The 14,329-nt window shown below is 39.5% G+C and overlaps 2 protein-coding genes across 6 annotated transcripts; both read right to left on the bottom strand.

The window, feature by feature from the left end:
* Positions 1–199: 199 nt before the first annotated feature.
* Positions 200–3,774, bottom strand: LOC116045809 (UDP-N-acetylglucosamine/UDP-glucose/GDP-mannose transporter-like). 2 transcript variants are annotated; one of them, XM_036005432.1, is made up of 13 exons: positions 3,539–3,732; positions 2,801–2,834; positions 2,623–2,709; positions 2,430–2,497; positions 1,930–2,001; positions 1,771–1,839; positions 1,580–1,682; positions 1,390–1,482; positions 1,219–1,286; positions 929–1,007; positions 755–837; positions 622–674; positions 200–513 (listed from the first exon to the last, which is right to left on the bottom strand). In XM_036005432.1, exons 1-13 carry the CDS (start codon positions 3,730–3,732, stop codon positions 503–505), a joined length of 1,014 nt encoding a protein of 337 aa, XP_035861325.1. In that variant the 3' UTR covers positions 200–502. The 2 variants fall into 2 exon arrangements, with proteins under 2 accessions (XP_035861325.1, XP_035861324.1); XM_036005431.1 differs by lacking the exon at positions 200–513 and having other exon boundaries at positions 522–674; positions 3,539–3,774.
* A 791-nt stretch (positions 3,775–4,565) lies between these two features.
* On the bottom strand, positions 4,566–14,142 carry serbp1b (SERPINE1 mRNA binding protein 1b). 4 transcript variants are annotated; one of them, XM_031293677.2, is made up of 9 exons: positions 13,759–14,142; positions 12,417–12,597; positions 11,985–12,125; positions 10,346–10,417; positions 10,032–10,106; positions 9,532–9,709; positions 8,600–8,686; positions 8,090–8,299; positions 4,566–6,237 (listed from the first exon to the last, which is right to left on the bottom strand). In XM_031293677.2, exons 1-9 carry the CDS (start codon positions 14,012–14,014, stop codon positions 6,178–6,180), a joined length of 1,260 nt encoding a protein of 419 aa, XP_031149537.1. In that variant the 5' UTR covers positions 14,015–14,142; the 3' UTR covers positions 4,566–6,177. The 4 variants fall into 4 exon arrangements, with proteins under 4 accessions (XP_031149537.1, XP_031149539.1, XP_031149536.1 ...); XM_031293679.2 differs by having other exon boundaries at positions 8,621–8,686; positions 13,759–14,141; XM_031293676.2 differs by having other exon boundaries at positions 8,090–8,302; positions 13,759–14,141.
* Positions 14,143–14,329: the final 187 nt, after the last annotated feature.

Consider the following 14,329-nt stretch of genomic DNA (forward strand, 5'->3'; position numbering starts at 1 on the left):
TTTGTGAGTTTTCAAACTGCACACTTCAATACAACAAAAATGCAACACTTCACAATTTAATTCAAAGATAGGGTTACATTTTTTTGGGGTCTTTTTAAATACAATACTCAGATGCCATATTTATTTAACTTGTATTTTCGTGTTCAGATCAATTAAAAGCCGGTAAGGAAAAAAGGGAATGATTAGGGTGAACAATAACTCAATATGGCAGGTGAGTAATTTATTAAAAACACATTTACAAAAATGTAAGTCTGACCTTTAATTTTATTGATTTGTCAAATGTAAAAATTCTCATGACTTTGTATTAATCAGTGAAATGTAATTATAAAAATAAAGTTTAGGCACTTAAATTACTGTGTATGACAAATGTTTGCAGAACATTTTGACAGCATGGTTCAAAAATAGACATCTCAACATCATACAGTACACAGACGACATGAAACGTGTTCTGGACATACAGTACGTAGTTCATTAGGGTCGGGTCCGATTGGGATTCCGTGGTTTACACCTTTCCTGTTAAATTTGATGCAATTACAACACATTTCAGAAGACTGCAGCATGTTCAATTTGTGCACACATTACAGCGGAGGTTTGGATTCACATTATTTGAACTGTTCTTACTTGTTTGCTCCTGTGTGAATGTGATATAGGAGTACACCAGGCTGCCAGCGATGCTGTGGGAAACAAAGATGTCTAAAAGCTGACAGAAAACACCACCTCCACAACGGCATGATTCAAATTGTGTGCGTTTTACCTGATGTTTAGACCAATGAAGTTAGTCCAAGTGAATATGTAGTCTCCTCCAAATGCCATTCCAATGTAGGTCACAAGAATATTCTGCAGGAGTCACAGATAGAGTCACGGCACACAATCACATTCATAAATCTTATCAGCCCACAGATGGCAGGACCAGCGTGAAATGACTTACCTTAATACAGCCCACAATGGAGGTGGTGAGTGCTGAGTTGTACTGCGTGCACAGCATGATGGAGTACATTAAAATGAAGCTGTACAACACATTGAAGAGGGATTAGATGAGAGCAGCAATGTGGGATATTATCTAATTTGTTTGTTTGTTTATTAACATCCCCATTAGCTTCTGTCTGTCTTAAACAGAAGCTACTCTTCCTGGGGTCTATTATTTCATAAAAATATGTCATAAGCTGGAATACATTCATCCATAATCACAATACTTTAAATGATGGCTCTGGAGTTTACCCCATGACACAGGAAAGCACAAACTGCAAAACAAACAGCTGATCAGACCATCCATTATACTCCAACCCCTGTACTCAAACACACAGACGGAGGAGATTCTCAACTCTAGTTGTTGGACACTAACATATATCACATAAACATGAATATATTTGTGTCAAAAGCATTCCTTACCACTTGCAAGTCCCCTGAGTAGTAAGCGTATGCCGCAGTGGGGAAAATCATGATTAAAGCATTGTAGTAGAGCAGCCCATATTTGCCCAGCTCCTATGGGAACAGCAGTATAAAGTACAATCCTTTAAGAAACGATGCAGCAAAGAAGCATTGCACACAGTGAGGTAGGACGATTAGCAGCTCCGCTCACCTTGGAATCAAGTTTCTGCTTCACATACGCCCCGCTGGCCGCCGTCAGAACATTGTTCAGCATTATGAATATGTATCCTTCAAGGTCGAAAGCCAAGTCAGCGCTACAAACATGTGAAAGAATGAGATACATGCTCACATGTAAACGGAATAATGTCAGTGTATGGGTGTACTTGTATGTGGCCATTTCACCTGGCAGCAATAAAAGCACCAGCGATCATGGTGAATACGGTGATCTTAATCGACGCAGAGAAAGTCTTCCTGTGAGTGGAGGAAACGGGTTGCGGTTATTAAAATCATTAATTTACGCGTGCAAGAACATTCTTGTTAAGTAGTGCTGAGGAAACTTACTTCAGCAAGAGTCCCTCAAACACCATGGTGAGCAAAATACTGAACCTCCTTAAAACTGTAAACATGGGTAAACTAGGAAAAAAGGAAAACATGGTTTCATATTTCATACAACTCCTGGAACAAATTACAGCACTTTCTTAAAATCCACTAAATTGTGCCTTTTGGACAATTTAGAAATCTGTTTTTAAACCTGCAAACTTCTACTTGTAACTGATTTACATAATGGTATTTTCTTTTGCCTCCCTATTATCCTAATGCATTTATCAATTTTTTTTTTAATTTTCCAATTCTGTTTTATTGTCTTTCTATATTTCTTATGATTGTACTTTCTGTGTTGTTCTGTTTTTGTCTTTGTAATCTGACTAGATGACATTGAAAATGAGGGTCGCCCCTCAATGATCTCTCGAGGATAAATAAAGGTTGAATGAATATTAAAGAAATTATGTTTCGTATCGTATGATAATAATAATAATAATACAGCAATAAATAAAAGTTCTAACTTGAGTCGTTGTGTCCCAAACAGCCCTGATATTTGATTCCCAACATACAGCAGAGGCAGTGGAAACATCTGGAAAGACACATAAACACATATAATGTTAATGTAATGTTTCTTTTAAATCTTTAATATGAGGTCCTTCTTAATGTCCTGTATTTCAGTCCCAAGTGAGAGAACTACTTCACAGTCTGTCTCACCTTGCGTGGTATACTCAAATCCACATCTGGAAACGAGATAACACCCAATGCCTTCCCAGTCCTCAGAACTACAATAGTAGCCAACATCTGCAGTTATTGAAGCAAGGAGAAACATCAGGCTGTCTGTTTAGGAGAACAGGAAGCATCTGTGACTCAACTATATATAAGACAAACTTACTTGGCCGATTCCCACACATGTTGACGATGGAAATCTGTAAAACAAGTAGACAATGGTATACATGAGGAAAATGACTAAAAAAATGTCACAAAAAATGACAAGGATCTACTATCTTTGAATATTTTGCACCAAAGAATGAAATGACTGAGGTAATTGTACCTTGACTGAGGTAACTGTACTTTACTTAAGTACTTTCATAGATGCTATTTTATACTTCTACTGTACTCCATTACATTTCAGGAGCAAATTATTGTGCTCCACTACATTTATCTGATTTATTTAAAGCTACCAGTTACATTAAATATTGCATTTTAAAAACCTAAATAAGCACATAGAAATGAATGCATTGTTATACAGTAAATTAAACTATTCAACATTATATTAATAGTTAGAATTAGCTCCACTTTGAGCATCTACAACATTAAAAAGCTGCTTACACACTGTTGTTCAGTGGCACTGAAAAGGGTCATTCTACTGCATAATTAAACACATTGACTTATGATTTATAATTTGGCTTGAGTCTTCTTCTAAAGTCGGCTGGTTCGGTTCCCAGTGTGACCAAACAGTATGCCCAAAACAGATGGAGGAAGACAATCTACAACTGCCCAGTTACATTAGTCTCCCCCATACTTAATCAAAACTGCCATCTCTTTCCTCTGCTCTCATTTCTGATAAACAGGTGGTCAAGTGTCCGAAACGAAGCTTGCTGTAACTGTTGCTTGTGCTTTGTACTTTTACCTGTAGTTGGAGAGGACGCTTTTGTTGACAACAACGATGAGGAATGAACTGACTCCGTAAAATCCCGCAGCCAACAGTTTCAGATGTACCGTGGAGCTGGCACCGGACGTGGCTCTTTTGGATGTGGAGGATGCTCCTTCGGGGAACAACTTTCTGCCGCCGAGCTCATGTCGACGTTTGTGAAGCTCTGCCATAGTTTGAGGTTCAAACGGAAGCCTACGAGTTCTCCTGCACATGCGTACAACACTCTAACCTAAGAGTGCTACGAAATATATTGTCGGCGATGACGGAAACGGAAAGAAGTGAAACATCTTGATTCAACTACATACTTTGACGCACTCTTTAGCTAGCTAGCTACTTAAATTACTTACATCCATGGTTACTTTACATAAAGCATTTAATGGGAGTACTACCGTTGACGTATTTTCCTGTTTGCTGTTCAAAAGGTTCTTCGGGACAGCCTCAATTATTTTATACATTTATTTATTACATTATCAGGTAAGCTACATCTTTCAAAACTGACTTTGGTCTACATCTTGCTATATAACTGACAAAACATAATTTGATTAAACTGTACAAACACAAATTTAGTTACATTTACAGATAATACACACATTAAATTAGCCTAGCTACATGTCAGTTTAAGATTCAAAATTGCCACTTTATTAGGTACAGCTAAAACTAGTTATTCTAAAAGCCCTGTAACGTTAGTAGCATAAATAACACCTTCATCAAGTTGATTATATTCAGTTTTAGTTTAAACTGTTTATAGTGGTGTTGACTCAACTTTATAATCATTTTGGAGGCTAAGTGGTGCTGTTGAATTTAAGCCATTATATCCAACCAATTTATATAAATAAAGGGTAGCCTCAATATTATAAACGTCTCCTTAGTTCGTTGTACCTAATAAACTCACAACTACGGGTATTAAACCCTTCTGGACTGTTACGTTTATATGGGATTATCATGGAAAAGCACTGACAGCACAGCTTCATTCTGCTTCAAGCAATGAAGAGTCGACAGCACATTTGTTTACAGCTTTAAAATCACAGTATTGATTTTAAACAACCCAACAGCCATTGGCAGAATACATGTAACCCTCTAAACACCTCTAAAGCAATTTATTAGAACAGGGATGTTTGCAAAGAAAGTTTCACCGTCATGTGGCTCAAACAGTCCGACAAGAAAACTGCTCCAGCCGTCTGTATCAGTGCATCACCAGCAAGTCTTTGCAGAAGACAGCATGTAAAGCTTTAAGTTCACTTAATGTTCAGTACCCCCACCCCAACCCAATGCGAAATATACCCGCTTCATTAAAAGAAAATGCTCACTGGAAATGCTGACACAGGTGGCTAAAAGCACCAGTAGCTTACATTACATTCTGTAGCTCATGATTGTTCCACAATGACAGTCGACATTTCTTTTAGACAAATTATGCATTTGTGCTGCACAAAATAAAATTAAAAAAACAGCAAATATGGTTAACAGAGGGGGGGAAACAATCTTCAGAGGAGTAGTGCCAAAAACCAAGTGCTTTGAGATCTGAAAGACATTAGAGGTTCTCTAAGAGCAAGGTATGTCCATGGTCTATGTATCATACGCACCAAGATTTCAACAATTACTTCTCAAAAGAGTAGGAACTACATCAGGTGAGAACTTGCAGTCTACTGTTTTGAAAGTTGCAAGTTCAGAGGAGAAGAATACTTAAATTCTAAGTAACTAGCTGTCAAATTCACACATTCAGTCCCACCCACACCCACAATATTTGCTTAGTGGTCCTGAAGTAACAAGTAGCACAGTCTGTATGACCTACGAGGACCAGCCTAAAGATATACACATTGGGCCCTGGGACACCCTGAAAACACAGGTAGCACATCTGGATCAGGGGATACAAAGCATCACTAACCACTGGTCCACCAAAAAAGGCAAGCTATCAAAAGAAAAGAAAAAATGGAAAGAGGCATTTACTTTCACTGCACAAGCAGAAAAATACCAAGCTTTAGTAGGAAGTCACTTGGCCTGGTAACCCATCCCCGATTTGCGCCTTGCAAAGGGATGGGTAGTCAGGATCAGAGTATTTACACTTTAAATGCATGTTAAGCCATACTTCAGATATCTAATACAAGTATCCTATGTAGTGTAGTGCTACCACATCAGTGTGTATTACTGGGAGGAAAAACTCCAGTTGAAAGTCTGACCCCATAATACTGAGCTGAAGTCATGAGGGGGAAAAAGCACAAAAGCTTCAGGGGAAGAGATACACACACTTCAACCTAATTGCAGAAATTCATAAATTCAAGCAGCACAAAAAAAAAAATATCAATGAAGTATGCATAATCTCTGAAAAAAAGTATGAAAACATCCCTGCTTTCATGTTCCTAAATACAAAACTTCAGTGTAACAAGAGGTCCTTTTCTCGCCTTTTTTTTTTTTTTGTCTTTTGTTCTCCTTTAAAACAGGTAAAATTTTAGTCCTCTGGTGAAGTGAGTGCTATGGGATGACAGTCTTTTCTTGTCATTTAAAATCTTTTTTTTTTTTCTCTGTTTTCTTATATACTCGAAGATGTGGTAAGCATGCAAGCCTCGTAGAAGAGGGGCCCGGAAGGGCTGATGGGTGGGCTGGTGGTAAAAGAGGAGCCTTTAGGCCAGGGCTGGGAAGGCCTCAGGATCATCCACGTTGGGGACAGACACTCCACTAGCCTGGGGAGAAACACACACAAAAACCAGGACAAGGTTAAGAGTGCTATTATCAGTATTTTTTATGACTGGATCCGAATATTCGTTCGATGGGTAGGTATTCGATTTTCAATTAAGGATTTGAATATTATTATTATTATTTTTTTTTAAATGTGCATGCAGGCTGAAATTTGCACAAACGCAGGTCTTTCCATTTATTTTGAATGCCTGTGGCAAAAAGTTAAGTCAGAATCAACTTTTGGTGAAAAGCAACCCAATGTCAACTCGCTGTGGACAATCATGCATCGTTAACTGGCTATCAGACTCGTCAGTTGCGACGTGCAAGGCCCGTAACGTTACTGTAAAAAAGATTAACACTATGAAGGAACAACACGAAACACAAGCACTGAACTGCCCAGGATTTTGTTAACAGGTTCTGCAATATCAAAGCAGATTCTCTTCATCTCTCACTTTGTCGCCTTTTATTTTCTCTCTTTTTCCAAAGCTGCCTTCAAGTGCGGTCAGAAATGTTGGTTTCCCCCGCCGCTGCCAAAGCATTGAATATGCGCCGTTGAAAAGCACCGAAGCTTCGAAGCTCAGAAAAGGGTATTCGGTACAGCCCTAATATTTTTACATTTACAATGGATCACATTACTACTTGATATGAAAAGTTCTCACTCATAGTCATAGACATCAGGCCAGAGACTGCAGATGAAAACTAGCCTTTTGGCTAAATCTGCCATATTTACAGAAATGTTTATTAATATGCACTGTCCCTGTCTAATAAAATAAAGATAGATAATAATTTGTCAATCTACAGGTCCTGTCAGCTCTACTAAGTGCTTTAGCGTCTTTTAACTCATCGTCGTGACTCTCCGGCCGGCAACTTTAATGCTTTGGTTCACTTTCAACGCTCTCGCTGCGTCATTTTTAGTAAAAACTCTAAAAACCCAGCGTCTGGAAGAAGCAACTAGCTGGTGAACATTTCTTTATACCAATGCTGATATGGTACCTACATGTATTGCTTACACTACTTAAGATTACTTATATTCTTATTATATTAACTGATTACTTACTTTCTGGAATGTAAACATGCTTTCCTAAAACATTTTAATTTATTGTTGTCAAAACTAAGGAGCAGTACATGAACCTTGCCTAAATATAACAAAATTGGTACAAATATAATTTAAATCAGTAAAATATCTGATTTAAGTAGAACTGAATCTATAATTTGATTAATTGAATGACAGAAAATGTATCTGCAGCAAGTTTGGTAGTTGAGTAGTTGAGTAGTTGATAGGGTTGTGGTTTTTTAGACAGAAATGACAGCAATTCATTGGTTCCAGTTTCCTAAATGTGATTTTTTGCTGTTGTCTTGTTTTCTATGATTATAAACCAAATAGATTTGTATTTTGGACTGTTGGTTGAAATAAACAAGAATTCTGAATATATCAACTTGGGGTTTGGAAAATTGGGAGAGGCATTTTTCCCTAAATTAATTGATAAGTTGCAGCGCTAGATTAAAAAAAAATAGTAAAAAGGAGTAGACTTTGATGCCAGCTTTTGACAGTTCAATACTATTAATTATTGCTTACTGCTACTATACTATTATTAAAAACTGTAATTCACATAACTAAGCACTATTACTACTACTACAAAAAAAAAAAAAAACACCTGACCACTAACATGAGGTCAGTCTGTGAGTTTTGCATTATGGGACACGTGGTCGCCAGTCTGTTATTTCAGGGACTAAGTGGTTCCACAGCAGGTTTTCCAAGTCAGTGGTTTTACAGCCTGTTCACAGTCAGTGAGCTAAATCCTTTGTGAGGGACACTAAACCTTTGCCGTTAGCAGCGACAACAGCTTTTATTGTTACCTTTTCGGACCGTCCTCCCCCGCGTGCCGTCCGGCTGCCTACCCCGCCGCTGCCACCGCCGCCACCGCCACGGCCTCCTCTGCCTCCGCGAGCTCCCCCGCGCCCGCGACCGGGGCGGCCCAGGTCTCCAAAGTTGATCTCCAGCTGAGATGTGATGTCGTTGGCTGGTTTGCGAAAGTGGTGGTCACTGGAATCATCCGGGGTGCCCTGCTGCTAAAAACAGACGATTAAAGTAATGTTAGACGTGAACTGCACTCCGTACTAAGAGGCATGTTTTTAAACCAGTAATGAAACGAGTGAACACGTGTGTTCTTTTAGTGGTGCTTAGCTGCATAGCACCAACACTGTCTTTAGATTCTTTGTTTCCTCTGGAGCCATGCAAAATAAAAATGATGAACCATTTTCAATAATTGAAGGTGTATTAAACCACTCACCGTTTTCTAACAGGTGGCTTTATAAAGATTGTTTAATTTAATACTAATGTTTTCATGGACTGTGTGGATGAAATACCAGTGTGAGAGCTGCAGGCACCTTGTTGTACACAGGGGCTGGCTCTGCTTCCGTCTCTGCGGCTTCGATCACAGCACCAACAGGCCTCTGAAATGCAAAGACAGCATAGGGGTTTTCATTAATATCATGTCAGATGAGCTGGCAAGACACACAGCAATGTGCATCTGAAACCAAGTTTGCGCATGCTACACAGAAGTCACCATACTAGGTCTAATCTAAATACACCAATCACAGGGGAAAAAAGCAGAGCAAGGTACTCAGGCTGTCAGCTTTGGAATAACATCTGAAAAAACAGCAGTACTTTGGTAATGCACATGAATGAAGAACAGTGTCCAGACTAGTCAGTCAACTTTCTGTCACACTCAAAAGCTTCTGAGTTAGCAGCCTCAAAATACACAATAAAAAATAAATTAAAAAACCAGTGACTCATTTTGTTGAACAAAACGAGACTTTTAAAAAAAAAAAATCTTCTTGGGCTCTGAGGAATTGTGATGTGCCTTTACTTATTTTTTTAATTTCTGACATTTTACAAACAAAACAATTAATGGAGAAAAGAATCTGCAAATTAAATGATTGTTGCAGCCTTAATCAGACTTTTATCAGTGCTGTAAGTTTGTCTTGGTTTCATGTTGTCCGTTTTATTTGCTCTGTGCTAGAAAAATTAATTAATAAAGAATTCATTGTTAACCTTTAGAATCATTATGCTAAAATGTTTACAGCAACAGTATATTATTTTTGCCTGGTTAAAATGTGGAAAATCCAGGTCATCCTTGAAAAACAAACAAAAACAAAAAAACACTTAAAAAGACTAAAAGACGTTTGAGGCTACAGTGACGTATGTGTGATGGAGCCTTAAACATGAGCCTGTACAGAGCTGGTGCAGGGGAGAAAAGGTGTCTGGTTCACATGATATTATAAATCCCCATACTTACATCTTCACTCTTGGACTTGTGCAGCACGTATCCTTTCTTCCACTGGCTGTCGGCTCCCTCGTTGGGCTTACGGATGTTAAACTCCACCTTGGTGCGCTCCTTGTCCTGCATTGCCTTCCACTCGTCCAGGGTCATCTCTTTGGGGCCTTCGTTTTTAACTTCTTCAACTTCGTTCTCTCTGGAAAGCCAGCACACAACAATGTAGGACCTTAAACCTCAAACTGCCAATCCTCTTAGCTCTATGCATGCTCTCTAATCCTGAGGCCAAAAGGTTAGAGACAATGTTGATCCCATTTGCGCTAAAGCTTTGTGATGAAAATGCACATGCAGAGATACTGTTTGTGACACAGAACAACTTCCACAGTCCAAAAGGAAAACATCCCAGTGTGAGGACATATGACTCTGTAGCTTCAAACTACTTTTTCTGGAGTTGTTAAAAAGATGAAATCCATTAACATCCGATTATCACCTGAACATCTGACAGGAAATGGGATACTGACTTGTTCTCAGAGCCGGCAGGTGCATTTTCCTCTCCCTCTGGGGTCGTCTCTGGAGCAGTAGTCTGTTCAGCCTCGCTGGGAACAGAGACACACAGCCACCTTGTCAATGCTGAAATATTGCCTCCAGTTGAAACCTTACCAGACACTATTCTGTAAAATGTTCCATTGAAACTGGTGCACTTGTTTATTTTAACACAAAAACAGAGCCACTTTATATATAGACCACACGTAGTACAGAAATCGGATGTGCATCATTTTCCTGCAGACATTAATGCTCAGATAACTAGGCCATGTGTCTGTTCTTGAAAACTCACCTCGCTTCATCCTTCACGTTGCCCCAGTTGTGTGAGCCGCTGCCACTGCGCTTCTCCTCACTTTTCTGATTGCTGGAGCAAACAAAAAGGAAAACACACACACTGATGTATGCAGCCTAAAAATACTTACAGCCCACAATGAACCGTCATTCGAAAACCAACAACAACCCTTGACCTCAAGTCTGAAGGGAAAAGAAGCTTAACTGAGATGTCATTAAGAAACACTTTGAGATGCCATTTAGACTGTTATTCAATGTAAAGTATTCTGTGTAGAGTACGGGTGTCTACCATTTTATAATTGAATATTTTAATTAGGGGTGTACGATTCAGAAAATGTCACGATTCGATTCCGATTTTTAGGCTCACGATTCGATTCAATATCGATTTTCGATTCAAAAACGATTCTCAATTCAAAAAACGATTCACAGTATGTACATGTAGTTACTTTTCCCATGTTGAGGCTTGTACATACATACATACATGGGTCAAAGACGAATAAGGATTTAAAATTTGAAAATAAATGAAATTGTCAAAAAATGCCAACTCAAGCAATTTCTATTTTCATTAGAGTGCTCTATATACATCTCAACAACAGGAATTTAATTTAGAAATGCAATTTAACTTTTTTTGATGAATCATGTGATTTATTCCATGAAAAATGTCCTTCCTGGGTAACGGGAATGGATTTAAAAAATATTTAAATGTCTACCTTTTTAGCATATAAATGTTTAGGCATATCCATAGTTACAGCTAATCAAACGCACACTGTTAAAAAAAACTAAGTTTTTAACACAATTAATATGATATATTTGGGTATTTATAATTAAATGGGCTCATCGTTTGATTTTGGTCACACAATATTCCATGCCAAAAACAGAAAAATGATGAAAGAAGTCTTAAAATGCTTTACAGTAAAGGTTATCAGGTTATTATTGTATACTCACAGGAAAACATGATTGTGTAATATACCATGAAAATGACTTGAAAACACTTGACTGTGTCATTGTTACTCGGGATGACATCCCGTTAGCCAGGAATGACATAATGCAAAAATGCCATAAAAGATTAAATAAATACATATTATTTTATTAATATAATCTAACATTATCAACACAATGCTTGAAACGTGATAAATACTAATAAAAAAACTATTTTCATTAACATGTCCAATCTGGATAACAGAGGACATGTCCTGGGTAACAGAAGATCTTCGTTATCCAGGAAGGACAAAAACATGATTTTCCCACCAAAACTCAATGCAGCAGTGCTGTGTCTGTACTTTTGTTGGCGGAATATATGCTAAAACCTTTAAAAACCAAGCCAAGTTCCTGTGTCTTGCTTGCCACATGCTGATCAAAGTAAAGGGGGTTAGCATAGAAGTTAGCGACTAACCCCAAAACACTGGACACCTGGCCGCCTAACAACTTTTCTAGTGGAAACCCTGCCGATAACTGAGAATAGAGTTTTTAGGTCAGTTAGGCTTTCGTTTCAAATAAACAAACCTGGTACTGGCAACCGTTGGCAGTTTAACAGCTGTAGAAGGTACCTCTTGGATAAATAATCAAAAATGGGATGTAATCATTTATATAGAATATTAATATATATTCACTGGTCTGTACTCAGTTGAGGACTGACTCACGATTTGTCATTGCCGCTGTGTCTGTCGAAGTCTCGTTTCCCACGGGAGTCAAAGCCTTCTGCTCGGCCCATGCCCCGTCCTCTTCCACCACGCCCACCCCGTCCGCCACCACGCCCTCTCGGGGGCCTGTCTCCAGAAGGCCTGATGAACACAAACAGACACTAAATTAAAAATAAAATAAAGAGAAAGCGTGTAAACATGACCTTATAAAAGGAGTGGTCAGCACTTATTTTTACAAGCTCATTGACACACACATTTCATATCTGCTCTTAATGGCAGTGGCTGTCCAAAGGCTCAAAAAGAAATTTACAGATGGCTGTGATGTTGAGGTTAAGTGAGCAAAGATCCTGATGATCCTGTGATCGCACCAGAGAGCCTTGATCTTATCAGCACGTTTAAATATGCTCTTCATCATTCATCACAGCTACCCACTTGTCTGCAGAGAACTCGCCACCTCCATCGGGCTTGTCCTCTGCCGGCTTCTCGAAACGGCGCTCGCGAGGAGGTCTCCGTTCCGGCCTCTTGTCTCCAGGTCGCCCTTCACCCTGCCCACCCTGATGCTGGGAACCAGGCTGGCCCTGCTGGTCTGGTCTTCGGCCCACACGCCTAATACCTAAAAAAATCACAGGAGCATTAAAATGGGAATCAAACTTTCAGTAGGCAGTCATTTCAATTAGTATAATAACTCCCTACCCTATTTGTGCCCAAAGACTATATTTAGTATAAGGAAAAATGCCACATTTGTTATGATTGGTCCTAAGTCTTGAAATCTGGTATGGACATACTTTGGGCAAGTATCTAACAGTACAATTTTAAAATGTTTACATCACTTGAAAAATCATCTTGATTGTGCTCCTCGTAGGTTCTGAGATACAGCCATTTTCTTATGATGCTATATGTAGTGTTTGGGCACATTAGACTGCTGTTTTGTTTCCTCTAAAATATAATAAAAATATAGAAAAACAGTATTCCCATCGTGTGCCCAAATAGTATGATGACAAAAACTCAACTTTCAGCTAAACAGGTTGACCAACTTTGAACATTTCTTCAGATTTATGCTTAGGCAAGCCCAGTGAAACACTTCCAACAATTCAAAATTTCAGTTGTGTTTGACAGTCGTTTCTGTACATTTACGTGCAGGACTGTTTGGGTGCAAACTGTCTTGCAAAGCTCCTGGTGTAGCCTACTCCGTCAGCACGCTACACTTTATTTCACTGCACACTGTTTACAATCCTGGCTAACAGTGGGCTTGCCTCTTTTTATTAACTCGGTGCCATTGTTAGTGAACTCAATTTTAGACGACTAAGCTATAAAAAAAATTATTCACTCAGAAGAGACATCATATCACCAACCCAAACAAAGAGCAGCCTAGTTTCCCAGTGCATAGGTGAATATCTTAGGAATTTGCTTTGCCGATAACGGAGCTGCGTAGCCAGTGCACGAAGCATCATCCACCAGACAGTAACTCTACACTACACCTTTCTGTAGGATGCTGGTGGAAACCATGTCTGCGACACTGGCTCGCCAGTCTGCACAGGGCTTTGCAGGTGGGCTACACCTGAGCTTGTTTATATAGTTACCCGGTACATACATCTCTTGTTGTTTAGCTAATCTCCGACTGTCAGGTTGACATCACGCTGTGTTTCGCTCAGACCAGCATCTGCTAACGTTAACGTAGCTAACAAGAGATGCACATGACAGTTGATACGAAAAAAGATGAAAATAAACGTGCACTGCACAGAAGCAAGAGAGCAGGTGATTTTTTTCTTTTTACCTTCTTTCTTCAGTGGAACTGGAGCTTGGGACTCCTCCTTCTTGTCCAGCAGCGGGTTCTTTCGGTCCTTCTGTGACTCCTTCTTCGGCTGCTTTGCTGCTTGAGCCGCGGACTTGGTGGAACCAGCGGCGGCCCCCTCCTTCTTCTTGTTTTCAGCAGCTTTCAGGATCTCGAACGGGTCGGACTCATCGTCAAATAACTGGTCGAACCGGTTGGTTACGACGCAGCCGAAGCCTTCTTGCAGGTGTCCGGGCATGATGGCGCCCCTTCAGCGGGATTCACCTCCGATTCTACGAGGCTTGATGCGAACAATCCGCTGGATGCTGCCACAAGATGGCTGGGAGAACTGCACCTTCTCTTCCGGTGCGAGCACCATCCGGGACATCGTACAGCGCGCACCAATCTGAACACACGGTGGCTGCAATGTTTTTATTTACATTATGTAACGATGCACTAGTGTCCTCTCATGTTCTCTTAGAATAATCCGGCTTTTAATTTCTGAGAGGAAATCACATTAGGCTGGTAATATGTGCCTGCAGTAAACAGGTTCTGCTACAATGTGCATGCATTG

Source organism: Sander lucioperca, chromosome 9 (genome assembly GCF_008315115.2).
Source record: "Sander lucioperca isolate FBNREF2018 chromosome 9, SLUC_FBN_1.2, whole genome shotgun sequence".
NCBI classification, from domain to species: domain Eukaryota; kingdom Metazoa; phylum Chordata; class Actinopteri; order Perciformes; family Percidae; genus Sander; species Sander lucioperca.

What these genes read in the sequence shown, in the direction of transcription:
- LOC116045809 (XM_036005431.1), bottom strand. Translation starts at nt 3,774, where the DNA reads ATGTGCAGGAGAACTCGTAGGCTTCCGTTTGAACCTCAAACTATGGCA. An exon ending in CATGTGTGGGAATCGGCCAA is followed by an intron (nt 2,710 to 2,800) that starts GTAAGTTTGTCT and finishes CAATAACTGCAG; the next exon opens with ATGTTGGCTACTATTGTAGT. An exon ending in ATTTGAGTATACCACGCAAG is followed by an intron (nt 2,498 to 2,622) that starts GTGAGACAGACT and finishes GTGTCTTTCCAG; the next exon opens with ATGTTTCCACTGCCTCTGCT.
- serbp1b (XM_031293676.2), bottom strand. Translation starts at nt 14,014, where the DNA reads ATGCCCGGACACCTGCAAGAAGGCTTCGGCTGCGTCGTAACCAACCGG. An exon ending in CACAGCGGCAATGACAAATC is followed by an intron (nt 10,418 to 11,984) that starts GTGAGTCAGTCC and finishes TGTTTGCTCCAG; the next exon opens with CAATCAGAAAAGTGAGGAGA. An exon ending in AACGTGAAGGATGAAGCGAG is followed by an intron (nt 10,107 to 10,345) that starts GTGAGTTTTCAA and finishes CTCTGTTCCCAG; the next exon opens with CGAGGCTGAACAGACTACTG.